Source organism: Neocloeon triangulifer, unplaced genomic scaffold, assembly GCF_031216515.1.
Source record: "Neocloeon triangulifer isolate White Clay Creek 2 clone unplaced genomic scaffold, ASM3121651v1 ptg000001l, whole genome shotgun sequence".
NCBI classification, from domain to species: domain Eukaryota; kingdom Metazoa; phylum Arthropoda; class Insecta; order Ephemeroptera; family Baetidae; genus Neocloeon; species Neocloeon triangulifer.
In genome coordinates, this window is record NW_026775544.1 from 2,686,889 (window position 1) to 2,713,062 (window position 26,174).

At 36.1% G+C, this 26,174-nt stretch overlaps 4 protein-coding genes across 6 annotated transcripts; 2 read left to right on the plus strand and 2 right to left on the minus strand.

Moving 5' to 3' along the window:
- Positions 1-1,033: 1,033 nt before the first annotated feature.
- LOC132197825 (tyrosine kinase receptor Cad96Ca-like) lies at positions 1,034-20,215 on the minus strand. Its single transcript, XM_059621434.1, has 8 exons — positions 19,846-20,215; positions 5,329-6,707; positions 4,634-4,858; positions 4,345-4,528; positions 2,982-3,178; positions 2,590-2,718; positions 2,414-2,525; positions 1,034-1,801 (listed from the first exon to the last, which is right to left on the minus strand). The coding sequence occupies exons 1-8, from the start codon at positions 19,997-19,999 to the stop codon at positions 1,485-1,487; spliced, it is 2,697 nt and encodes an 898-aa protein (XP_059477417.1). The 5' UTR covers positions 20,000-20,215; the 3' UTR covers positions 1,034-1,484.
- Positions 20,216-20,413: 198 nt separating this feature from the next.
- Positions 20,414-22,157, plus strand: LOC132198088 (uncharacterized). Of its 2 annotated transcripts, none has more exons than XM_059621977.1 (6): positions 20,414-20,520; positions 20,896-21,067; positions 21,123-21,240; positions 21,296-21,372; positions 21,426-21,693; positions 21,746-22,157. In XM_059621977.1, exons 2-6 carry the CDS (start codon positions 20,918-20,920, stop codon positions 21,967-21,969), a joined length of 837 nt encoding a protein of 278 aa, XP_059477960.1. In that variant the 5' UTR covers positions 20,414-20,520; positions 20,896-20,917; the 3' UTR covers positions 21,970-22,157. The 2 variants fall into 2 exon arrangements, with proteins under 2 accessions (XP_059477960.1, XP_059477874.1); XM_059621891.1 differs by having other exon boundaries at positions 20,433-20,591.
- Positions 22,148-23,404, minus strand: LOC132197982 (methylglutaconyl-CoA hydratase, mitochondrial). 2 transcript variants are annotated; one of them, XM_059621762.1, is made up of 2 exons: positions 23,258-23,354; positions 22,148-23,199 (listed from the first exon to the last, which is right to left on the minus strand). In XM_059621762.1, the coding sequence occupies exon 2, from the start codon at positions 23,192-23,194 to the stop codon at positions 22,295-22,297; it is 900 nt and encodes a 299-aa protein (XP_059477745.1). In that variant the 5' UTR covers positions 23,195-23,199; positions 23,258-23,354; the 3' UTR covers positions 22,148-22,294. The 2 variants fall into 2 exon arrangements, with proteins under 2 accessions (XP_059477745.1, XP_059477658.1); XM_059621675.1 differs by having other exon boundaries at positions 22,149-23,202; positions 23,258-23,404.
- Positions 23,405-24,046: 642 nt separating this feature from the next.
- Positions 24,047-26,139, plus strand: LOC132197911 (zinc finger protein 8-like). Its single transcript, XM_059621556.1, has 3 exons — positions 24,047-24,438; positions 24,533-24,663; positions 24,766-26,139. Exons 2-3 carry the CDS (start codon positions 24,661-24,663, stop codon positions 25,915-25,917), a joined length of 1,155 nt encoding a protein of 384 aa, XP_059477539.1. The 5' UTR covers positions 24,047-24,438; positions 24,533-24,660; the 3' UTR covers positions 25,918-26,139.
- The last annotated feature ends 35 nt before the right edge of the window (positions 26,140-26,174 follow it).

Below are 26,174 nucleotides of genomic sequence, written 5' to 3' on the forward strand. Positions count from 1 at the left end.
ACCGGGAAATGTTTGCATCAAATTTTGGTTTAGCATTGGATTTCATGAACTTTGTAAAATCAACACACACTTCACCAGCATAAATTCTCATTTTTTCCTGACTCAACTTCAAAATTTCGAAAGTGAAAATAATTGAGCTCGCTGTTTCCACGCTTTTCTTGGAAATAACTATGAGGAAATTTTCAATTTCCACGAGAAAATTTTGCGATTCGACGTGGCCTCTCAAAAATATTTTGTACCTTCCAGATTCATATTGAAATGTAAGGACACATTTAAGAGCTTTTAAGTGGTTTAAAAATACTTTCAGGTCATACACATAAATTTAAACTCCTATTACATCTAATTTTTTCATACTGGCTGAAACATATGTGCTGGTGCAAATGGATAAGAGAGTTAATTATAATTTACAGATGATCGAGTTCAAAGTTAGGGAAAGTGTCAAACGCTCATACAATTAGGAGACTTAGAAATTGCAAAACTTCCCATAAGTAATTCATTTACAAGATATTTCAGTATTTGTGAATTACTAGGACTTTTTTCTTCCAAACTCCTTGTTCAAAATCGATTTTTTTAGTTTTTTTGATGATAATTTATAAATATGGAACCATTTTTATCAGTAAAATTCTATTTGAAAATTCGCAAATATACTTTATGCCAATTTTCAAGCATTCACAACGCCAAAATTTTACAAAAAGAACAATTATTGAATGTTGAAGTTACCGATTTTTATACTTCATTTTAACATTTATTTGTTCCTTCTTTGAAAACATGTTAAAGGTACCTTAATTGAATAGTAATTAACCGTTCTTGTAAAAGGGAAACATACGTTTTTCCTAGATTAAAAAAATAATAATAATTAAAAGCAGAACTAAGGTCTAGTGAGCAGCAATGAACGCTTTTAAGTTACAAAAACTCGCGTTTTAATTAAAATGGTTAGTGTTGTAGAAAATAAGTCTGTCAACATGGAATGATTAATTGGACCTTTTTGACACATTTTCCATTTTGCTGTTTAATGAAATAAAACACGATCAAATAACGTTTTATTGCAAAACAATAATTTATTTCCTAAACCATAACAGTGCCACAATCTGCGCCTGTTGCGTCAACAAAACGATGACATTTTTCGGTCTGTATTAAACTAATTTTTCAGTTGTATTTATTTGACAAATCAATCCTTCCTCATTCATTGTGGACTCTCTTCGCACGCCATCAGCAATTCTCAAAAAACAAACAAAATAAAAATCGACTAGATAGTAAGTGTTCATTTTACAACATTGTTTTGCGTTGGATATAACTTTTAATCTCTTGAACTCTCTTGTTCGCACTGTAATAATTCCATATATGTATTTTTATTTCATTATTTCATCCGATATCTATCAATTCACAGCTCCTCCCTTTCTTGCTTTCTTTCTTTCTTTCTTTCTTTCTTTCTTTCTTTCTCTTACTTAATAATGGAGCTTTGGAATCTTAGAAAAAAGCTGCGGTCACATGCCGCCAGGGTCGGAGAGCAGGTGTCCAGTCGAGTTGGCCATCAACGTGGAGGCCGACGACGGAGGCGGAGGATTGGCTGCCTGCACGTCAATGTGTCCCCCGGCGGGACACGCGATGTCCTCGTCCTGCAGCCGCCTTAGTTCGGTCCTCAGCTGCGCAAAGTCGGGACGAAGGTACGGATCGGAGATCCAACAACTGGCGATGACGCGGAATAATTCTGGCCTGCAGTGCAGCGGCCGCTCCAGTCGGTAGCCGTCCCGCACTTTGCGCATCACTTCGCGGGCCCCCATAGTCGAGTATGGAGTGGAACCTGCGAAATTTATCATTTTAACTTAACGCCTATGCAAATTTTCGGTGGTCAGGAAATTTGACTTGCTAATGCATTGTCAAATTCACATTTAATCGTTTTAGATTAACTTGGGTAGGTTTTTCCAGTTAGTTTCCCTGGAGAAATTTGCATGAAAGGATAAAAATTTTATTAACTAGCGTTTTACATGGTTGGAAAGAGCGGAATAACAAAAGCTTAGTGCGTTTTTCAGGAACGAATTGAAAATTAAAATTTTATAAAGATAAAAAGAAAATGAAGAAAAGTTTAAATTTCCAGAAATTAATTTTCATTGTAAGTCTCTTCAATGCATTTATAATAATAATAATTGTTATTTTATAACTAACTTTAAGTTACTTTGATTAATTTTTTTATAATGAAAAATTTAATTGATTTGAGGAATTTTTATAATTTTTTTAAAGGAACAGTTATTTGTTTCAAATATATAAGAAATAAATAAGATTGCTATATTTAGCTTCATTTCTCATATTTTAACTAGAAAACTCCGAAAACGCCTGAAAATACTAATGATTTATCATGGTTGGCAGGGTCATCAGTTTTTCTTTGCTATAATTTATAATTTATTTTCACATTTACCCAAAGTGACAATTTCCCACATCGTGATTCCAAAGCTCCAGACGTCTGATCTGTGGGTGAAAATGCTCTTTTCAAGAGATTCTGGTGCCATCCATCTAATCGGTAGTGCGCCCTTCAAAGAAAATAAAAATTTTAAATTCCGCCTTCTTTTCAATTGGAAAAATAAAAGACAATACCTTTTGCTTTGGCTCGTAAACCTCTCCAGAGGAGTCTCGCGCGTGTCTGGACATGCCAAAGTCGGCGATCTTGCACTGCTTATTGTGATCGACCAAGATGTTTCGAGCCGCCAGGTCACGGTGGATTATCTGCAATTTGCAAGCATGTTTACAAACGGGCTCATTTTCTCGCAAACGCACAGTGCGAAACATTTAAATTTCCATAAAATGGGCAGCCGCCATTAAAAGGCTGACGCGCGCAACGTGCTTGATAAAGCAAAAGTGCGGAACGTGCCGCAAGAGTGTAATTTCAGTACACATTAATATTAAAACGCAAAGCTCCTTTCGCAAAGCAAAGAGCAAAAAATAATGATGCATAATGAAATTAGCTTAGGAGGACAAAAAGTGCGTACGCCTCTAGAGACGAGGTATTCCATCCCCTTGGCGATGCAGTAGGCAAAGTGGGTGAGGTCCCAAGAAGTGAGCGCCTGTTCGCCGCCGTCGTCGTCACTCGACGAGAACTGCAAAAAATCTCGCCGCGTTCGATGGTCCCGGAGAAAAGCCAGAAGTTTGCCGTACATCACGTACTCCATAATGAGGAGGTGCGGCTCTGAAACAATTAGAGGCAAACAATTTTATGATAATAATCCGGGCTTCCGGGGCTTTGAAGTTGGAACAATGGTTCTTTTCCGTAGCAGAAAAAGAAATATAAAATAAATATTTAATTGTTAGCTTCCGTTTTATTTGGTATTTCCATACCAAGAATAACCAACCTGAAACCTAACAGATCAAAAGGAAATACAAATATTGTTTCAAAACAAAATATATTTAAATTAATAAAAATAGACACTCTTTACTGCAATTGAGTATGCAACTTGCATTACACTACCTTTATAAGTGAGTTTTTAGCTTTATTTATTAAATCTAAATTTACTTAATTACCCTACTAAAGAGTTCAAAAGTATATATATTAGTAATAACCTTTACCTAAATTAATATAACTAAAGAAAGATGCTCAGCTGATAAGATATGCTGTCAGGGATAAGCGCTAGATGTGCTTTATCTCCCCTCATTTGACAATTAATGTTAAATTTTGATTGTTTGAGCTCCTGAAATTTTTGAACTTCAGTTATTCTTATTTCTAGACTAAACTGCTTCTGTCGGAACAACAACGACGAATTCCCTTTTTTTTCTTAGCCCCAGCCAATTGTAATGATTTTTGTCTGGTTTCAACACAGTAGTAAATTACTTGAAAAATTATTGAAACGAGTTTCTTCGTTGCAAGAGAAAAATTAAAAATTAAAAGGACAAAGTCAGTTATATCTTGAGAATTAGATAAGGCTTCTAAAAATAGGATAACTAACGTCATTACGCACTCGTTTAAAAATTATAGCAGCTCAAAACAGACAATTGAGTTTAACATTGTCGCGTCTAGTTCGTTATATCCCTGATGGCGTATCTTTGTTGAATCAACTCTAATTAGCATATTATTTGGTCGCTAGAGAGACAAACACAGTTTTGTAAACTAGTCTTCCCGCTGGGCCTATTTGACAAGATATTGCCTAAACATGCCCCTTAATTGAGTTCAACCACAGAATTGCTTGGAAAAAAGACAAGGAATCGATTAAAAATGTTAATTTAGTTTGGACAAAATATTAAGCAAAATTTTTTTTTTAATGTGGAAAAAAATATATTTAAAATTTATTCATTACAAATTTTATTTAAATAAACTTGACTAAAAAATTAATTTAGAACTCAATAAAAATGAATCAATACCTTGCTCAGTACAGCAGCCCAGCAGGGTGACCACATTGGGGTGAGACCCGAGTTGCTGCATAATGGCCAATTCCCTCAGCAGGTCGGATTTTTCACGCTCGCCGGCGCCGGCTTTGGTGCTCTTGACGGCGACCAGTCTGGTGCCTGTGATGCCGCAAATGTCCTCGGCCTCCGCCTTCCAGACCTACGAGAAATCACATCGATTATTTAAATTTCTTTAATTTCTTTCCTTTTTTCAGTCTTGCGACTGGAGGAATTTATTTCCTCTCCACATAAATAACAGACTCACTTGTCCAAAGTTTCCCTGGCCCAGAACGGTCTGCAGCCGGAGTTTATGGCGTGGAAAATGCCACTCGGGATGTTGTATCGGCGTAGATAGCGGGCCTTTATCTGTCGGCCAAACTTGCTGAATTCTTGACAAAATTCCTCCCTCGCCCTTTGGCGACGGCCTGCTTAGTGTCACGCCGGCCATGCTGCTGTCGCCTGAATAAGATGAATCGGACTCGTCCAGCATCTGCAAAGCGGGAAGTCAATTTAGCAAATAAAGTTGAGGGGATGAGTTAATTTTGAAATTAAAAGATGGATTGATATTTTGTTACTCTTACTGTGTAAAAATGGAAAAAAAAATAGAGAGAGATATTTCATATATCAATTAATTGTTATCAGCTTATCTATCAATGAATCAGAGTATCTATCAAGACAAAAATTTTTCCACCACTGTGAGGATCATTATTGAAGATTATTCTTTACTTCTTGCCAACTAGTTAATCTATATATCATTGTACTTTTTTAAATTGCCAATCTTATTAGATATAAATATGTTTATTTATTTATTTTGGTTTAATAAATTCAATAATATTTTATATAAAAAGTAAAAAAAATTTGTAAAACCAAATATTATTAAATTATTTTTAATAGCTGCATATTTTTCCTATTTAATAGTTAAAGCGTTTTTATTTTAAAACTGTTTAAATTTAGTCTTACTCTGCGTCTTTTGTTTGCCAAATGCCTGGCTGCATAGCTGACAGCGCCGATGAGGGCGACGACGCCCAGTGAGAAGAGGACGTAAGAGATAAGACCGACACTTGACTCGTTGTGGCCGCCCTGACCTACGGTATTGTGCGTGGCGCCCAAGAAAGGCCGCGAGGCGTTTGTGGGCACCGGCCGACCGCTCGCAAAACTGACCCCTTCCGTTTTGTAAACAACTTGCGGTCGCACTTTGGTTGTTGTCTTTTCGGTCGACGTTGAAGTATAAGACTTCCTGGTAGTAATCGGCGCCCGTGTGGTAGTAGTAGAAGTAGAAGAAGAAGCAGAAGTGGTAGTAGTGGATAAAGAAATTGGGCGCCGCGTCGTTGAGGTCGTCGACTCGATTTTAATTCCAGTGGTGGGCGAAAGGGTTGTGATTTCTTTTATAGTTTCTTCGACGGTGCTATTTTGCACGCCGGTTTTGTTGGAAATACCTTCGAGCGTGATTACTCGGGTGCTGGTCGTGTAATTGTTGTTCGAGGGCAGGAACGTCGTGAGCATTTTGCGAATGACGTCCTCCGCCTCGTCTGCATTGGCAACAATCGTTGGCAGTCGCAACAGTGGTCTTCGCACCACACTGGCCTGGACGGAGGAACCGTTTCTTTGGGGCGTGAATAAAGTTTTCCGGCGCACAAGGGCGGCGTTCATCACCGGGTCACTCGAACTGGCGTTTCCTTCGCTAATCACATCTGCAGCCGGCATTCGGCGCAAAATTTTCTTCCGCCGCCGTCGAAGCGCCACGATGTCGTTGTACGACTCGCTTGAATGGACCCGAGTGGACGGTGTGGTTTGGACGAAAGAAGTGCTGGCCGGCAGAATTTTTGCCGAAAATTGGTGTTTGCTGATTGTGCTGGTGGACGGCGGCGGAAGGGTGGATTCTATAATTTTGCTTGTGTTTGCCAACGGGGCGTTGGTGGTGGTCGTCGGTGATGGAGTGGTGCTCGATGCGGGTTCGTTCGAATTGTTGTTTTGCGCCTTTGTTGCCGCCGACGGCGTCGTGATGGTCGACTTGAATTCGTTAAAGGAATTCCTGGTGGCGGAAACGATCAGCTTCTGACCGAATTCCAGCACCGGCGCCGCCTTTGTGCTCGAAACTGTTACTGGGTTGTGCCTTTTTCGCGACCTGTTCGCGTTATACGAGGAAGTAGAGGTGGTTGTTGGCGGAGTTGAAGAAGTGCTGTGTTTATTGTTGCCGCGGAGGACGAAGCGGCGACGCGACGTCGATGGATTCTCGGTCGAGATAACTGTGCTCGCCATAGTTGACAATTGTTGGGCGAGCGAGTGAGCGTTGTTGTGATTTTCAGGCAGCGACGAAGCCTCATCAACTTTCGGCACATCTGAAAGCAAAATTTCCAAAGTTAGAATTGATGCTGGAATTGAATTTGCAATGGGAATTCGAAAGCAATATAATTATTCCAATCAAGACTCATCACTCATAATTGGTGGTTTTGTAAAGTTAGAATTAACCATCAGGACTATAAAAGGAATGGGTATATTAATTCGTCAGTGTATTCGTGATGAGGGTCTATTGTTTGATGGTTTCATGAATTGTTGATAACTCTCAATTATTAATAGATTTTGAATCAGTTAAATCAGCCGCGTGATTTGTTAGTCTGACTTTTGATATTAATAGTATTATGCTGATTGCCAGGCCGATCAGCAAAATAAATAGAGACCGTCTATACGCAATACCTTAATCTCTATGGCGGTTTATTCCTGTTTTATTCTCTGACTCATTAACTACAAGTGAGGCGAAAATAAGGCGAATAATTTATAATTAAAATAATTAAGTAATATTATCAAATATTTTTGAAAATTTAAGACCCGAAAAATGCTACTATAGAATTAAAAAATAAAAATAAATAAAAGGAAATTCTTTGTGATAAAAATTGGCTAAATCGATGAAATTTTTTAAACGAAATACTCTCTACTCTTGTGCAAAGTAGTGCTTTTTTAAATATTATGGATTTTCCCCTCATAATGGAATCCCGTTTATAATTTAAATCAAATCTTGGTGGTCAATAATACATTAATGTTATTTAGAAGTAAAGATAAGTAAGCGGTGATGTAGGAGCTTTTTTGTGTAGATTAAATTATTTTATTTCCTGTTTCATTATTTTCGTTTAAATCAAATGTTTTTTTTTTTTACTGTGAAAAATATTATAAAAAATAATGTTCAAAAAGGTTTAAAGATTGCAGAAAGAAGAATAATTTGTTTTTAATATGATATTTTTTACAATTTTTCCCATGAAAATAATCTAAACAAGGAAAATAATTAATTAAATTAGGGCAAACGAATTTGAAAACGTTTCAGTTTTAATGGGATTTTACTATAATTACAGCATCTTTTTAATTAAATGAACGTTATATTACTGTTTTTTAGGTAAAAACAACTCAATCCCAACGCAAAGGGAAACTTTTGCATTAATTAAATTGTATACGGAAAACCTCCAATAAATATTTTTCTGAAAATCAATTTAAAAATTAATTGTGTATAAAAATAAATATACTATTAATTGGAGCTTTGCAATTTGAATAAATTTTTATTATTTTCCCAAGTAATAGAAGAATATGGGGCAATAACTCTTTCAATGGAACTTGGTGGGACTAATTCTTGCGTTTCCTCTGCAAAATGACCGTCGCACAATTATTAGGTCTAAAAGTAATGCGTGGAGCAACATTATTTCTGGCAAACAATCTCCAAAAGCAAAGCACCCATTCTTCTTTTATTTACTTGGCGCGCAGCATTACAAAATTTTCCTCTTTCCCCGCGTCCGCTGTTTGTTATTATGAAACTAAAACATTGCGATTTTCATAGCTCTCTGTGAAATTCAACAGCCATGCCGCAACTGATAGTATGGAAGATATCTGCACGGAATCCAATTAAGCGTCAGACAACCATTGTCGTGATCTCTCGGATATAAATTTATTACAACATAATTTTGTTTTTGGAACTGATTTACGGCCGGACTAGACGGAAGCAATTCCTTCTCATTCAAACTTTGCTTCATTGGAACAAATAGCGTATCTCCTGCGCCTTGTTTTGCGAAAGGTATTTGTGTTAATTTGCGACAAGCGAGTGCATTTTCCGCCTCGGCGTGCGTTCTTGTTTGTTTCTGGGGCATGGCGCATTACCATATTTTTGCATCTCTCGCAAAGCAAAGAAGGGCCGCGCGCTATTATATCAGCGTTTGCACAATGCCAACGCAAATAGACGCTCATCAATACACGAACCGACCGACACCAACACAAAGCGGCATAAATTATTGTGCCAGTCAAGGCGGCACTTCACGTGTGTTTCCTTTTCAGTGCGAATCAAGGATTCTCCCATGCCAAAGGGGCGACAAAAGCCACCATTACAAAAGCAAACTCATTTTGAGAGTTGAGAATAATTGGTGCTACCCCGTGTCACTCGCATTACACACACGTTGGCCTAGGCCCCTCTTTCTTTCAATCTTTCTTTCTTGCCCAACGCGAGGCCTGTTTGCCTTAAGTGGAGCAATCTTGTGTCAACAACGCTCATTTCCAAGATAATCTTGATTTAATGTGCGAAAAATAATGCTCTGCAAACACAATTGGCGGCCATCAGACTGCAGATTAGGCGCAATTTCCCACAATTAACACACAACTCTTTTGCTTTGGAGTGTCCTTGAACAAATTTTCCTTTATTCTATTTGTGTTTATTATTTGCATTTCAGAGAATTTTGATAGCAATATTAGAGAGGATTGTTTTGAAACAGAGAATTAAAAATTGAATTATGATGGCTAATACTTTTAGCTTAAAGGAATACGAATAGTGCATTTTGCACTAAACAACAAATCTGGTAAGTACTTTTATTATTATCCGACTATTGTGCATTTTAGGAATACAGCTCTAGTCGAAAATATTTGATTTGCAAAACATACAGTATTTTCAAGAAATTTCAATTTTCCTTAAAAATTTTGTGGCAATTCAAATGTCAAAAGTATTATTCAATTTATATATTTAATTTGCTAAAATTTGTATTTCACTGAATAGTGAATACAATATCAATTTTGAATACATGAAGTTTTTTTTTTAAATACTTTTCAAGGATGAGCTCAACACTACGCGTATTGTTAAAAATATTTTCATTGAATTTTTATTAAAAAAAAAAAAAAAAAAAAAAAAAAAAAAAATTAATTGGTTTTTATATTTATCATTTTTTTTCTGTAATTGAAGTATTATTATTTTTGGTTTAAAATTGTGTTTGATAGTTAATCCAAAAACAGATAAAGCTCTTGCGAATATTAAATATTAAATAATATTATATTCATAGACCTGTTTAAATATTGTGAATTTATTTAAACTGCTAAAACAGCACCTTTTAAGTTGAGGATCATTCAGTTATGATCAAATTTATTTATGTATCACCTTTGCTTATCTTTTTTATCAGATTAAAATATTCATAAAATAAATTTCTGGAAAAATAAAAATCAATACTTGAATCGAAGTGGTTTCGATAAATTATATTTTTCAATATTAGATATTCTACAGTTCCAACTTGTGTTGTGTACATTGTACATGCATGTCAAACTATTACATTTACATGAAACATTTGGGTCATGCAGGTTGAATATGAATAACTTTAGTTGCAAATTGTGTTTATTGATCTATCACAAAGGCAATTGCTGCCCATAACGGGATACATCATTTATACATTCAAAATTATACAAGTTAATATAATTGAGAGAAAAGATGATAATTTTACATACAAATTTTTACAATAACAAAATACAAAACAAAAAGAACTTTACTATCAGAAGGAATATAAAATCATTTATGTAATTCAAAATCCCGGATATTGTTGCTGGAAATGATATAATTTCACATTATGATACTATCACATGTATGCATGAGTGATATAATGAGAAAGGAAAACAAACAAATAGTCAAAATAGAAAATAAATCATATCTGCTTGGTTTCAATAACCGTAACAGCCCAAGGAAACAAAAAGGTGTTAATCTAATAAGGAACTTTTGGCAGCAGCCGTGCTCTGATTGTAATAATTATATATATCCAAAAATTTAGAAACGGCTGTTAAAAGAACACACACGGCACCAAGCACGCCACATTATTGAAACATAGTGAAAGCGAGAAACGCCTAAGCCCCGAGGAGAGCTTCTCCCATAACACATCGCGAGCAGCGCGCCTTAGTCGCCAATTAAAAGCACACTGTGTGTGTGTTTTGGGTTGCCAAACTCCGAAGATAAAATGATGAAACTTTAGTGCAGCTCCGAGCACTCGTCTCTTTTTATTTCTCCTGCAAGAAAGAGGACTGATCGCTGCTCCAGATAAAAAGTTTAATGAATGCTTTGGCGAACGAAAATCAGCAGAATTATACAAACGAAAATTATACACACCGGCGCGCGCTGTAATGATTATTGATCGAAGGATTATTATGAATTATTACCAATGTGAAGAATTTTTGAAAGTCTGCTGGTGTTTCGACAGGAGATTCTCGCAACTTTTGGGACATAAAACTTTTGATCTAGATAATTAATTAAATACGCGATTATGTAAATAGTCTCTTCTGCGAATTCTATAAAAAAAAATTGTACTACATCTCTGGGGAAAACTAGAGACATAAAATCAAAACTTGGACTTTTGCATACTAAAGAAAAACTAAATTTATATATATGTTATCACCACCCAGAGCTATGATAAATATACGATTGTATTTTTTTTTTTTTTTTATTTGGGTAAGTTTTAATTGAAATGAACAATTTATATTTACCAAACGTGTAGAAATTGGTGGCGCTGTTAATATTCAAAATAAGAGCAAATTACAAAATTTCCATTCATCAACAGCGGTTATTTTTTTATAAAAGCCATTTTTTTTTTAAATTTGCCCGTAAATATTCATTTTGGCTTATACAAATTTGAATTTTAAAAAACGACCTAAAATACCTAGCAAAATTCAATTCAATTCAAAACCATTTTATTTCATTTAGGCTCATTGAGGTCAAAACAAAAATATAAAACATATGAAGCGTTTCAAACTTGTCTGAACTAAAAAATTGCAAAATAAAATTTGGCGGACAAAAGCTATTTTTTATTTTTTGCTTCTGTTACAAATCATTTAATATTCACTTCTTACTTTTTTAAGCTCTCATTACTCAATAATTGTGTCACAAAATCTGATTGTGAATGGTATTTGATATTCACATAATTAATAATAAAAATATATTTATAATAATAGTTTTTGAAGACTCACCTCAACCTTTTCTAGTTTAAACGTTTTAGTAGTGAAATTAATAATTTCCCTCTATCAAACCTCAACTTCACTGGGACATTTCTTCATACATGTCATGCAAAATATCATTTAATTATTGCCTTTCTATGAAATTTGTTTAAAATGTTTGGTAATTAATAATTCAATAATGGAACTGGCAATACGGAAATTGCCCATAAAATAGAATCCAGTACTTTCCCGGAAAATCGTACTTTTAAATAAAACATTGGTTTATAAACGTTTGTGTTTGTATTTAATTTGGAGAACGACATCCGACTCCTAATATTTGTTGTCTGTCTGCTTCAAACTTTGTTGGCTTGTAGGAAATGAGTTTTGCAAATGAAATTTGATGTACCAGAAGAGAAATTTATTTAAAACACATGCAATCAAAGAGTCCTCCCTCCATAAATCTTTGCATGTCAGACGCGAAATTTCACGCGGATGAAGTAATGGTTTGTGCGCGCATCTTCGCATTTATTATTCACAAGCACTCCGAAATTGATAATCTCGGGGCGCACCTTGAAAATTACAAAAAGCGTCTGCGCTTCCTTGTGTGCGGCGAGTTCGCGCGTCAAGGGGAAAAGGTTACTTTCGCAACATCCTCTCTAATGAAATTCAAATAACGCTCGCGGCTCTTGCCGGAGACTATCGACTTTTTCCATCGAATTCGCGCGTTTGGAATGAAAATTCGCACCCGTGTCAACGCGGAATATAAAAAATTCCTCTCGCCCAGCATAACAATAAAATTTTCTGGTCTCGGCCGGCAGCTTGGGTTTAACGGCCTTTCATTTGACAGAAGAAAAGTAACAGCAGTTGGACGTTTTTTTTTTGCGAAGCACGTCTGTCTCTCTTATTCTCATCTCCGTGGCTAAAGAGCCATTCTCTTCAGTTCTGGTTTGCCTATTTATTGTGAACCGTCCGTGAAATACACAATTTTCAATTTTAAGAGAAAGTTGGGCAGCCAGAGATGCACCTACATAACCAACTAAGTGCCCACGTTTTATGTTAAAGAACCATTAGTTGTTTATGTAGGTACGCGCCGCTTTTCTCTCTTCCATTCTGGCCGCGAGCATGTGCACCGTCGACCTTTCCAAGCAACTTTTCATTTATTATTATACATCGAACGACGTCCGCGCCGAGCGCGGAAGAAATTTCTTCTCTTGAAAAGTAACCACTTGATGAGCTCGGCGCGGTGTAAACCTCCTTCGCGCCGACCGCACAATACAAGGAATTCTCCGTATTTTTTGTCTGCGAGCAAAAAAGAGCACTACTTGATAGGCTCATCACTCATTTTGAAATTATTGCTTCCGCTTAACCTCCAAAATTATTTACTCTAGGGGCCTCGTATTTTTCTTCCTAAACATTATTAAATTATTTTTGCAGCGTTTTCGTAACTTGCTAATTATTGACGTTTATATTTCAATTATAAGGAAACAATGCAAAAAATTTTTGATTAAGTTTTTCACAAAATTTTCATTAAATATTCAATTAAAGATTTTTCTTGTCTTTCCTCTTATTTTCGCATTTTATTTAGTTGAATTTGAGACAAAATTATCGTTAAATTAGTTTTAAAAAGAATTTTCTCAAAAATTATTAATTTTTATATAAAACATGGAAATTATATCTTCTTAATGAAAACAATTATTCATATCTCATGAATTATGGCTATGCAGCAAGCAATCAAAACATGTCTGTGTTTTTCCTGCGCAACAATAAACAGCAATAAATGCGTCAGGAACAAGCCAACATTATAATTCAATTAACCATGAATCAACCCTTGGTCATGGAAGTCTGTTAAAAAACTGTGTTTAAGCTGTAAATTATTACAAATAACAATCAATTATCTAGTTTAGCACTGATTTACTTTGACATGAAATAACATTGGCAATTTGGTTCAAGTATAATAAATAATAATAATAATTTAAAATATAAAAAACTGAAAAACAAAACGAAATTTATTCAATATAAATAAATTTTTATGCTTGTTTTCAATTTTTAAACATAATTTTTATTTATTTTTTGTATTAATTTAAAATGTATAATTTGTTTTTGATACACACATATTTATACTCTGTTTTTTTGATAGCAAAGTGAGTAAACAAACACGGTAAAATATTAATATAAAATTAAATATTTGTGCTATGTGGATCACATGAGTAATTTTTTTATTATCTGGAAAAATAATTATTAGATTTAGTATATAACTTGCAGTGAAGATTTGAACGCTAGCAAAAAATTAGTGAATGAATACTTTTACTTTTCTTCAATTTGTCAACATACCTACTAATTACGTGCGGTTTGAAATTGGAAAGCGTTTTTCATGTGCCAGTAAGTGTCATGCCACTCGGTAATTATTATTATTCTGCTCCCCAGATGCACTTTGCGGTTTGAGATTATATTTGATGAAAGTAAACATCTCGAAAAAAAAACACACACCTCTCCCAGCACAGCAGCCTGCACACTTGACAAGAGAACTCTCTTACTTCGGCAGCAGTGATATATTGTTTGCGTTTGCTCTTCATTGTCAGCTGACAATTAAAGAGTTTCAAAATAAATGATCCTCGAGTGAAATTATCTCCGGTTTATATTTTCCTCTCACTTTTCTCATCAGCTGCTGTTTATCGCCATTAATCAATTTGAAGAGCGTCTCTTTTTACAAAAATTTCAATGCGATGAAAAAAAATAAATGAGTTTATCATTCTCTGACAGACAATGGAGAAAGAAATGCGATCGGCCCAATATTATTTGTGATTGTGAAAAGGCTCATTATTAATTTCACTCACAGCGGCCGACACTAATTGTAAGTGCCGAGGCAATTCAATAGGTTTAGCGACTCTCAGAGAGCTTTCCCTTCGCGTCGAACACGTCCGAAAGCGTATGCTTTTCTATATACGTGCTCTCGGGGGCCCCATTGTGCATTTGAAAGATGCCTGCCTGCGATCATCGCTCTCGCAGTACGATTCAGAGCGGCCAATTATAAAAAGAGAGAAGCCGGCCTGAACTCTGAAGAATGACGCAACAATCTCCAGGCACCTGATAATGGGCGCGAGGAAATTCTCGCTTTGCTGCCTCGGAACAATGCAAAATCTGTATTTAATCTGCCTAACAAAGTCTCGGTACACAAAATGGATTTTGGAAACGCAAAAAGACTTATAATTGCACGCTACAGATGCACCCAGTGTGACCGCGCATTGTCTTCAAGTGTCGCAATCTCAAAAATTGAAATTTCCGTCGAGATTTTTAAATTAGTGGTACTCTCTCGCGAAAAAGAAGAGCCTTGACTTCTCCAAAGAACCTTCCTCCGTGAGCACAGGAAACCAATAATTCAGAAAACTGCGATGATGCATCTCTCTTGGCAATAAACTTTTATGTTTTGCTTCCTGCACACACGCCACCGCAAATGAATGTTGGCAAAAACAAATAAACATTCCGATTTATTACTTGTTGCAAAAGGAGCCTATTTTTTGGTAGACGAAATATTTATGGCAAAATTTTATTGCATTTCGAATCATCATTTGGAATGCTCAGTAACAATGACACAATCAATTCAGCAATAGGCACGAAGTTGCCTTATACGTCTTTATCACCTTATTATAAATTATCTTTAAAGATACACAATGCAATTATTGTCTTTCATGTACAGTACGTGACATTGCCCTGGTAATCGTAACTATATTTTACATTTTTCACTTCAACCACCTGGTCCCCAGCTTGCACTTGAGAAACGCCAAAACCAAATTTTTTTTAATTGTTTTGCTTATAATTATTACATTTAATAATTTACATTGTAAATTTTTTCCATCTACAAAATAAATATTATAATATGAATAAATAGTTTAATAATATTGTACAGCAGTAAAAAAATTTAACATAATTTTTTGTTGAAAACTTCGCTTCTGACAGAATGGGTTTAGACCTATATTTTATTGAATAATTTGATGAATTAGAATTTTATCACTTTAATGTCTTGCACTCTGAGATGCCTTTGATGAAACACTTTCGATGAATTCCATCACTGTTCCTTTTAAGGCACAAGTTCGGTCACACACCCATCTCGTTTTTCTCACATAATGCAGAGCAGAGCATACAGGCCCTGGCCTATTTACGAAAATCGAGGGCTTGTGAACTTCGACCATTGTAGCCATATGGCGCACGCGGTCGCAATTCATTTATTTTGAAAGAGCGGCGCTCTCCAAAAACTCATCAACTCCTTTATGAATAATAAAATAAGTTGATCTCATTTCGCGTCTTGATTTCACTATTGTAACGAGAGCCGCTCATCAAAAATCATCAAAGCAAAAATTTTCAACCGTGCAACAATGGAGCTCTCTACTCTGATGATTTTCTAGTCTTTTTTTATTGCATTATGGAATGCACTGGATTTTTATTTAATTAGCAAAGAGAGCCGAAAATTAATTCAAATGAGGAGCCATTGAAAATTTCTCCCTCGCTTTTTTGCTTTCTCCAACTCGAATGATCTACAAGACGCTATGGGAAAGATTTTGCACCTGGCCACAGAAAACTTATCTAAATAAGTTTGGAAACGTCATAGTTTGAAAATCAAATCCCTCCTTCCCACAGGTATGAGAATTACATAAAAGCAGAGCGGTTTTCCTTATTAAAGATTGGTGGCCAATTAAGTTCGCTCCACCAATTTGATTCATGATTTTGCTATTATCAAATTCGTGGAATCCCATCTACTTGAATTCGATTCAAGGAAAATCCTGAACAGATATTCAAAGTTCCAAAATCAGCACGTTGATAATTCTGCCTTTTGGCCTCAGGTCACTAGCCGTCTTTGAACTTCTCCAGTATCGAGATCACACCTTGATAAAGTTGCAGTGCAAGTCTCAATTTCTCTCATAGGAGGCCGTGATCTCTGCAGCAGTCTCGTTTTCAGCTCCAGCGCCGATTTCACCTCTTAGCAAAAAACACGCATTATTTATTACTTTTCATTCAGTCTCCCGTAATGGATTTTCTTTTGAGCGGTGGTCAAAATATATAATATTTAAATGCGCAGTTTCTCTCCGGCACGCAAATAATATTTTCATTCGCCACTAGGCAAACAGTTTTATAACATCGATTTTGTTTTTATTAAAACGGCGCTGGGTTTTTGTTTCCTCGTGCGTAGAACATCCAGTTGTCAAGGTTAATATCACTTTGGGAAAGTAGGCTCGTCTGGCGACGTTGAGAAACAAACCTTATTCGAGATGCATTTCATCTTTCTTTGTTCAAAAAGAAAACAAAGCTAATGATGCAGTGAGAGAGAATTGTATATTTATTGTTGCATTGCGGTTTGCTCGCATTGAATTTGGTGGCGAGTCGGTTGTTGAAATTCGCTCTGATTAACAGTTGAAGCCTTGTAAAAATAGTGCATGAATTTTTTTTCCAGCTCGAATAAACAACAAAACTTGACAATAACAGCAAGAACTGCACGTGCGTGATATGACAATTGCCTAAATCACATTCCACAGAGCAAGAGATTCTTTTTATGTTGTCTCTGTAAATAAAAAAAAGTGCCTTTTATTTTTAAATTCATACTTGCTTAACTGTGTCAACTCGTGATACGTGACTGACCTGTGGAAATTTCAAAAAGTAATCGAGAAAATAAAATGAATTCCTTTCGAGGAATCTTTTTTCTTTGTTTATTAGAAATGTTGTCCTTTCCTCAGTAATTTAATCGTTGTCTGGAGAGTAAACTAATCAATTTTTTTTTTTTTTTTAGAGAACGAGTGATAACAGTAATAAAACAGGTTTTAAAATTTTCTAATATCGACATTTGACACATGAGAGGCAAACGATGATTTTTTTTTTCACTTTCACACTTAAAAAAAAGAAAACAGAGGAAAAAATAGCTTTTAAATATTACAAAATATTATTAATAGTTATTTCTTATTAATTATATTTAAACTTTAAAATGACTTTTACAAATTCTTTTGCAAATTGAATTTTTATTTTTAACTTTTTTCTAATACATTTCATAATTTTTTTTTTTTTAATTATTCAAACTAGAAAAAATAACGCAATACTTTTTTTCGATTTTTTTAATCAGTTCCGTCATAAATGCTAGCAAAAATATTAAATATCTATATTAGAATTTATATTCACTTGATTTTAAACAACATATTTGGACTTTAAGCAGGAGATTGCTGCAAATTTAATATTCTAAAAAATATGAATAGTTGTTTTGAAGAAGTGCCTCGTCAAATTTTAAATCTCTCACTTTTGGACAGGATGTTGTAATTTTTGTAACGCTTTTCTTAAATCTTTGAACTGTTGTAATTTGGTATACTAAATTTGTAATTTAAGAAGCACTTGTAAAAAATTTTTTGACATATCATTGCAGAGAATGTCTTCAGAGAAAATGAGCAAACGCAAAAAGAGTTAAAGTCTACAGCGGCGTGAAATTACAGCAGCTTCGGAACACGCGAGATTTGTACGTTGTTATTATTTTTCATTTGTTGCAATACGATTCCATGAGTCATTCGCAGACTGCGCAGAAATGCTCTGAATTGTTTAGGGAAATCCAACACCTGAGCGAGGGGAAGTCGATTAAATAAATTATTATACCGGATCAAAGTCTTTACTCTGGACATTAACAAAAAAGCTCCAGGGATTTCCAAGTGGGCGGTCAAAAAACCACTTTTTTGCGTCTCGCGGCGCTCTTGCTTTTCCTTTCGTTATTTTTCATTTTTGCGTGATGACGCGCTTTCGTTGAGCATAAACAGTGTGAGAGATTATACGAAGCACGCGTCATTGTTTTGCCCTGCAAAAGGACAACATCATTGAAGCGAGGATTATAATTCCACCATAATATCTGCCAAGTTTATCTCTGTGGACGCAGCCAGCTCAAGAACAACGATTTATAATAAGACTTGGTGCTGGCGTGAAAACAGCTTAATATGGCCAATTAATTCCGATCCTTGGGAGAAATCATTGACCTATAGAAACTCATTTAGCCGCCCGAAAATGCAAATGCGCGTGAACTTCTTTTTTGTTTTCAAATCTCAAGAGCTCATGAATAAAGTTTCATGCTTGACATACTTCACAATGCCAAATTTACAAACACATTTTCCGCCGCATTATTATTTCCATGCATAATTGAGGCGCGGTGCGAGTGTGGCTATTAGGCTGAAAACAAGGACATTTAAACGCGATCAAGACAAAAACACACACACACACGCCTCTCCACAAAGACAATAACAAAAGGAGGCTGCACCGTTCCACGAAACAGGAATGCATTATGTACTTTTCATTGAAAAATATAATTGGTTTGAGGAAAATTTCGTGTTTGTGTTGTTGTTGAATAATATTTTGGAATGCCCAGGGATAAAACATTTTAAAACTATGGAAATCAATTATACCAATTATATGATGGATTGAAAGTTTATTTTTAATATTTATTCTCCTCTCATCAGTAAATTTAAGCGTAATTTAAAAACACAATAAATCAAAGTAAAATTTAAAATATTTAAAATTCAGTTCCCCAGCATAATTAATTTATTTTGAAACACTTTAAATTTTAAATTAACATACAATATTGCTGGGTAATATTTATATAAAAAAACATTGATTAATTGATTATACAAATATAAAAAAGCAGGGCTGTCAGGAGTATTACAGCAATAAAAATAATATATAGGTTCCTTGCAATTTAAAAAAAATTATTTATATTATAATGTTTAATAATCAATTAATCATCTATGTGATAAAAGTCCGTTTTTAGAATAATATCTCAAATAAAATAAAATGTGAATATATCTTTATTTGTATTTTGTTACTTGTATTAAATTTTAAAAATTATTGATAAAGATAAAAGAAAATAATAATATTGGCAATTTTGCAAACATCAAAAAATTATTATTTTATATACGTGAGTAGAATAAATGTTAATTTCTTAATATCATTCTTTTCGTTTTCTGTAATATTCCGTTAAAGGAGAAAACGACTTCAAAAACACAAATATAATTAAATGCCAAAAAATAAAGATTCACTTCTTATAGTTTTATTATTTAAGTATATTTTCAAAAATTATTCTTTTAAATTTATTGTTACCACTTTCAGAAAAAAATTGATGAACTAAAGCATAATAATATTTGAAATACACTATAACTGGATTTTTGAACAATTCTACATCCTACATGGTCAAAATGCTATTTATTCCAATCGGCGATATTTTCCCTGAATTGAGGTTGTCAGACGTGGGTATAATTAACATACCTTGCGCCGCTGCAATTATGGTTGAATTTTCTAGGACAGTTGCCGTGTCGGCGGCGGTTTCGCTGGCGTGCACTTGTGCTGCTGTCCAAAACAGGCCGAGCCAGAGCAGCCACGCGGCCGTTGTCCCTCGCAGAAGCTCCTTGCTTCTGCCCATGGTGCAGGTGTCGGACGGTGCTGGACACTTGGCATGGCTACATCACGCCGCGATTTCAAACACTGGCACGCATTTACGTGTCCAAGACGAAAGCTTTACTAAAAGATCGGTGATCGCGACGGTGCAGCTCAAACTTTCACTTGCTTGCTTCGTTAAGAATGGAGAAGGAGGACTGAACTGACCCTAAATCGCAGCCGTGCTTCTCCATCAGAAGGTTCTCCCGCCACTTGAACTCTCTCGCAAGCAGTCAGGTTGGACTCGCGGCCGCGACTTGAACAAAAGGCGCCACTTTTGAATTCGGCACGATCGCGAGCAACATCGCGAGTTTTTTTTTTATCGCGGTGAGAAATTTACACACGTTCTCCAAGGTGCCCTCTGCTTATTCGCGCCGTTTCAGTCCGGCCGAGCTGATAGTTCTCGAGACCGCCGCGTGGAGTCGCACTGTGACGTGGAAATAAACAATAAACACCAGGAAAATAACAAAAATAGCGAATGAGCAGCAGATGAGCAGCCTCTGACAAGTATACATCTAGACCGCGGCCGAAAGTTTTATAAATTGCCAAAATTTTTCATTTTTTAATCACTTGTAACGGTATTAAAATTTTTAAGCAATTTTTTAAGCATGACGTGCATGAAAAATTAAATATGGATTTTTTTTAGAAAGTTTTTAGGTTTTTTAATTTTAAATTTCATAAAAGAGGAACTTGATTTAATTTTAATTTTATCATTGTGAACATGAATTTTTCTCTAAATTATTGTATGCTCTCGTTTTGTCTCATTTTGCTTTGCTAGTTACTTTTGTTGCAAATATTATACATAATTAACAAATTTATATTTCCATATCTTTGTATGATAATTTATTTTTTATACAACGTGTGTATTTATTATGTCAACAGATTTCATCATCACCTAAACCGCATGCGAGGCAAATTGCTGCTCCACGTCGCTCTGCTTCCACGTTTTATTTTAATTCCTCCAGTTAAGAGTTTTTCCAGCAGAACGATGGCAAGCCACCAGAAAATAATTTGTCTGTTTGACGTTGACGGAACATTAACAGCACCCCGAAAGGTAAATTTTTGTAACTTTGCTTTAAATTATTTTTAATGATTTCTTTATTCTTCAGGTTATAACCAAAGAAATGGAAACGTTTCTGTTTGAAAAAGTGAAATCGAAGTGTGACATTGGTCTCGTTGGAGGCTCCGACCTGAGCAAAATCGCAGAACAAACTGGAGGACCAAAAAGTTGGATTTAAATTTTTAAATATAATTTATTTAAAATTGCTTCTCGTTATTTCAGTTGTGAATAAGTGCAACTTTCTGTTTGCCGAGAATGGTTTGGTTGCTTACAAAAATGGAAATCAAGTTGGCTGTGAGGTAATTTTTTAATTTGCGATAAATTTTTTAAATTAAAAGAATTATAATTTCAGTCAATCCAACACTATGTTGGAGAAGAAAAACTGCAACGGTTCATCAACTTTTCCCTGCGCTATATGTCTGAAATAGAACTCCCTGTCAAAAGAGGCACCTTTATTGAGTTCCGCAATGGACTGATCAACGTTTGTCCGGTGGGGAGAAGTTGCAGCCAAGCCGAGAGGGACCAGTTCGCAGAGTACGACGCTGTCCATAACATCAGGAAGAAGTTTGTCGAAGCTCTTCGTGCTCAGTTTTCTGACTTGGGTCTTGCTTACAGCATTGGTATAACTCTATAAAATTTAAAGAAGCACAATTTTAAAATGTTTAAAAAAAGGTGGACAAATAAGCTTCGACGTTTTTCCGGAGGGTTGGGACAAGACATACTGCCTGAAGTACATTGTCCCTGAAAAGTATGACGAGATCCACTTCTTCGGTGACAAGACCGACGCTGGAGGTAATGATCACGAAATTTACAACCATGAAAAGGTAATTGGGCACAAAGTCACATCTCCCGACGACACAAAAAATCAGCTGTCGGAACTTTTTAACATTGTGTGATTTGACTTTTGAATTGGTGCGTTTTCTGCATCATATTTATTTTGTTTTAATTGATTTTAAAAATCCAGTCAAACCTTTTTTCATAAGGTTACATGTTTCATTCCAAGTTTGTTACATGGTTTTAAAATATTTTATGATTCAAACAACCAATATTATTATGTTTTAAATTTTAATAAAATTACCAGTTTTAAAAATATCAACTTTTATTCATAACAAAAATAACATTCATATTCCTCTCAAGCTGCAAGATTAGATCTTTAAAATAGGAAAGTGCTAAACGCTTTTTTTTTTTAATTATATGACACTGGTTGAGCTTTAATTAAATTCACTCTCCCTTAAACCTGGGCGCCCTTTTTTCTTTGAAGGCCAACAATCCTTCAATTCTGTCTTTTGTGGGCACCACATGCGAATAACACTCCTCTTCAATTTTGTATCCCGAACCTATGTCCGACTGCATTCCGACGTCCACTGCCGTCTTGATCAGATTGAGTGCAATAGGGCCTGAGGGCAGAATTTCCTCGGCTAACTCCATGGCCCTCTTAAAGGCCGCGTCCTTGGTCTCATTCTGCTCTACTGCGTGGTTGACCACGCCGTACTCTCGAGCCTTCTTGCCATCAAAGATCCGTCCGGTGAAAAGCAGTTCTTTGGCCAAGGAGGCTCCGACCAGTCGAGGCAGACGCTGCGTCCCTCCAGCCCCAGGGATGATGGCCAACCTGCTCTCGACCAGGCCCAACTTGGCGTTGGACGAGGCCACCCTGAGGTCGCAGGCCAAGGCCAATTCGAGACCGCCCCCGAGGGCGGCTCCGTCCAGTGCAGCAATCACAGGCATGGGCAGTCTTTCGATGGAGATGGTCAGTTTTCTCAGACGGTTGACAAACTCGACCACCTCTTTGTCCGACATTGTCGCCCGTTCCTTCAGGTCGGCGCCGGCACAGAACACGCCAGGTACGAGACTCCGTATGATGAGGATGCGTGTGTCCTGATCGTGTTTGATTATTTTCACCGTGTCGGTGAATTTTTGCACGAAGGACTTGCCGAAGGCGTTTTTCGCTTCAGGTCGGTTCATGCCGATCACGACGATGCCTTTGTGCTCGTTTTCCAGACGATCAATGATGATGGGGTCGGACGGTGCCTTCTCGGAAAACAGTCGGCTGCCTTGCGTCGCGGCCAAGGTCAGCGGGCGCCGCAGCGGCGCCGCGTTTCTCAAAGACTGGAGGGCAATCATTTTCCCTGCTAGGGACGAAACTAGTTTTTATCATTACATAAATTTAGATTTGTTGAAACTTACAGTAACTCCCTTTTGTACTTCGGTAAATGATTTAATAATATGATTATGCTCTCATCTCACAGCTGGTACAAAACTACAGAGGGAGTGTTTAATAATTTTCAGCCAATCAGAAATTAGGTTTGCGTTCCACAGCTTCCAATGAATGAACTGTTAAAAAATAGTAAAAATATTAATCTAACTCGATCATAAAGAAAGGAATGAAAGCTAGGAAAAGATATACATAATAAAGGAAGAGGTGCGAGTGAAATGGAAGATAGTGTCCATCAAAGTAAAAAATTTTCATATTTTTAAAGGAATTATAATTATATAATAGTTTTTTTAACGTTCTTATGGAATTTAATTTAGGTGGGATAATTAAGTAAAACTTAATACCCTTGCAACTAAATAAATATTAACAGCAAAATTTCACGCTTATTTTAATTAAATGATATTTTCATTAACAATATGTATATATTTTCATACAATTACAAGGCGGTTCAAGTTATTTGTAATTATTTATTTTTTTACCAATTCAATTAACACCGCAATTAACATTTGCACGAATGATAAAGCTGGAAGTTTTTAAGGCAGATTATAATTAATTAATAATTATTTAACTTCTAGCAATGGTTTTTTCTTTTCATTCATGCTTTTCATAATCCAGAACATATACTTATTCACTCTCACGACTCTCGTTGACGCATGAGTGGGAATGGAATGTGAAAATGTTTTACATTTTTGTGAGCTACCGAGATTCAAACTTACAACTTACAACACCCTTCACCAGTCGTCTGCTGGAAAATAACTATACTCGGCGGTCTAGAGAACGTTTTTGTCACTTATTTAGACATTGCGGCGCGCGCCAGCAAAATTCGCCTCTGGAATGTCACTCATCCATCCTCCACGGTTGTGAATGGTCACAATCTTCCTATTTCCTTCCCACCACAACGTAAATTTATATCTCTGGGCTCTGGCGGCCTGTTTCTGTTGATTTTTGTTTTATCCTCTCGCACTGTCTCACTGCTCTTTGCAGGGCCCTTTTTGCTGCTGTGCATGAGCACATAAGAAGCCTAAAAAGCATCAAAATTCTCTCACTTGTCCCTACTTACCATTTTCCTTTCTACAAATTATAATATTCATTAATGTTTGTAATTGATTTACGCGTCGTTTCAAAAACCGTTTGAAGAGCAACTCTATATCAGGTAAGTTTGCATTAAATATTTCTGATTAAGTTTTTCTTCGAAAGCGAAATCCGTGTGAATGAATTAATTTTAAATTTATTAATTTATTTTACAGATGGCCTCGCTGCGCTTCTAGATCTATTTTTAAAATTTATTTTCGTGAGACAACTGTTGGTCATCATCGACTAGCTAGATCACTGCTCTGTTTTTGGATCATTTTTGCGCTGGACTGTATTTGAAAAAATGGTAAGATATATTATTTTTGAACATATTATTTAATTTGTGTCTTTTTCAACCTCTCATCATGTATTTTTATTTTTACCAATATTTTTTTCCATTATATTCCAGCAATCAGCCGAGAACTCTGATCTGGAGATACACTGCTGCCTATGCAACAAGCGCTTTACCAGCACCTCCACTATGCTGCACCACCTCATGTTCCAGCACGCCTCTGAAGACATCTGCTTGGCCCTGATGGCCTTATCTGCCCAAAGATCTCACTCACCCTTTCTTCTGAACACTGCACAATTCAATGACTTCTTCCAACAATACCCTCAACTCAAATCGATCGTTAATTTTGAGTTTGACCTGCCAGGTGGGCAGTCTGCGTCCTTTAACCTTCCAAACATGAGTCCGTTCTTGTCTAGCCACTACTTTTCCTGCAACCCTTCCTCTATTCCCTGCAGTCCAGCCCTTGGAATGATAGCGGATTGCAACTTCAATCCTCTGCTGCAAACTCCACCTCAATCGTACACCCATTATTCTTTGAACCTGACTCCGATCAAAAGCGCGGCATCTGAAGTATTTCAAAGGGTCGTGCCATCACCGGAGAAGATGAGTTCCCCAAAAGCAAGAGCTCCTCGTTCTAGAATTTCTTCGGTGAACTCAGTGCAAAATCTGTCCCAGCAGTCAACGGACACCCTGATCCTAGACGTCGTCAATTTGTCTCAAGAGATGGCCCAAGAGGCTGCCAATGAGGATATGGACGATGTTCGAAAGTTTAAGTGCGACCAATGCAAGAATTCGTACAAGTTGAAGGCCCACCTGACCAGACACAAGAAGAGTGTCCACTCAACGGAGCGCCCCTACAAGTGCCAGTTCTGCGCAAAGGCCTTCAAAGTCAAAGAGTTGCTAAACCAGCACCTGCGGTCACACAGGGATCGGTTGCCCTTCGACTGCGGTTTTTGCTCCAAAAAGTTCTTCATGGCGTCTGACCTCAAGGAACACACCAAAAAGGAGCACGAGTATCACCCTTACATGTGTGGCCACTGCGACTCCACGTTCCTCTTTTTTGGCAAGCTGGAGAAACACGCAAAACGGTTGCATAAGTGTAATGTGTCACAATGTCAGATGTGCACGGGGCTGAAGAAAAAAGGTCTCCGAAACACTAGAAAGTTTGCTTTTTCTGTTTTGAATTTCATTTGTGATATCTGCAAGAAAGGCAACGTTGACAAGAATAGGTTGCGTATTCATCTCAAACGAGCACATAATATTGGGTAAGAAGATTCTGCGCACATTTTGTGGGGGATAAAAATTTGATTGGGTGATGTTCAATAATAATTAAATAAAAGTGGTTAATTTGTGTAAAGGAAAATGATTTGCTCCCTCCACTTTTTCCATATTGTAAAAATATTTTTTGTATATTATGCTACTCAATTTCTTTCTTTTTGAAATTTCAAATTATTGTTCCAAAAATAAATATGCACACCAAATCAGCAGACAGTTTAATATGGTTAATTATGCTTTTTTACCCACTA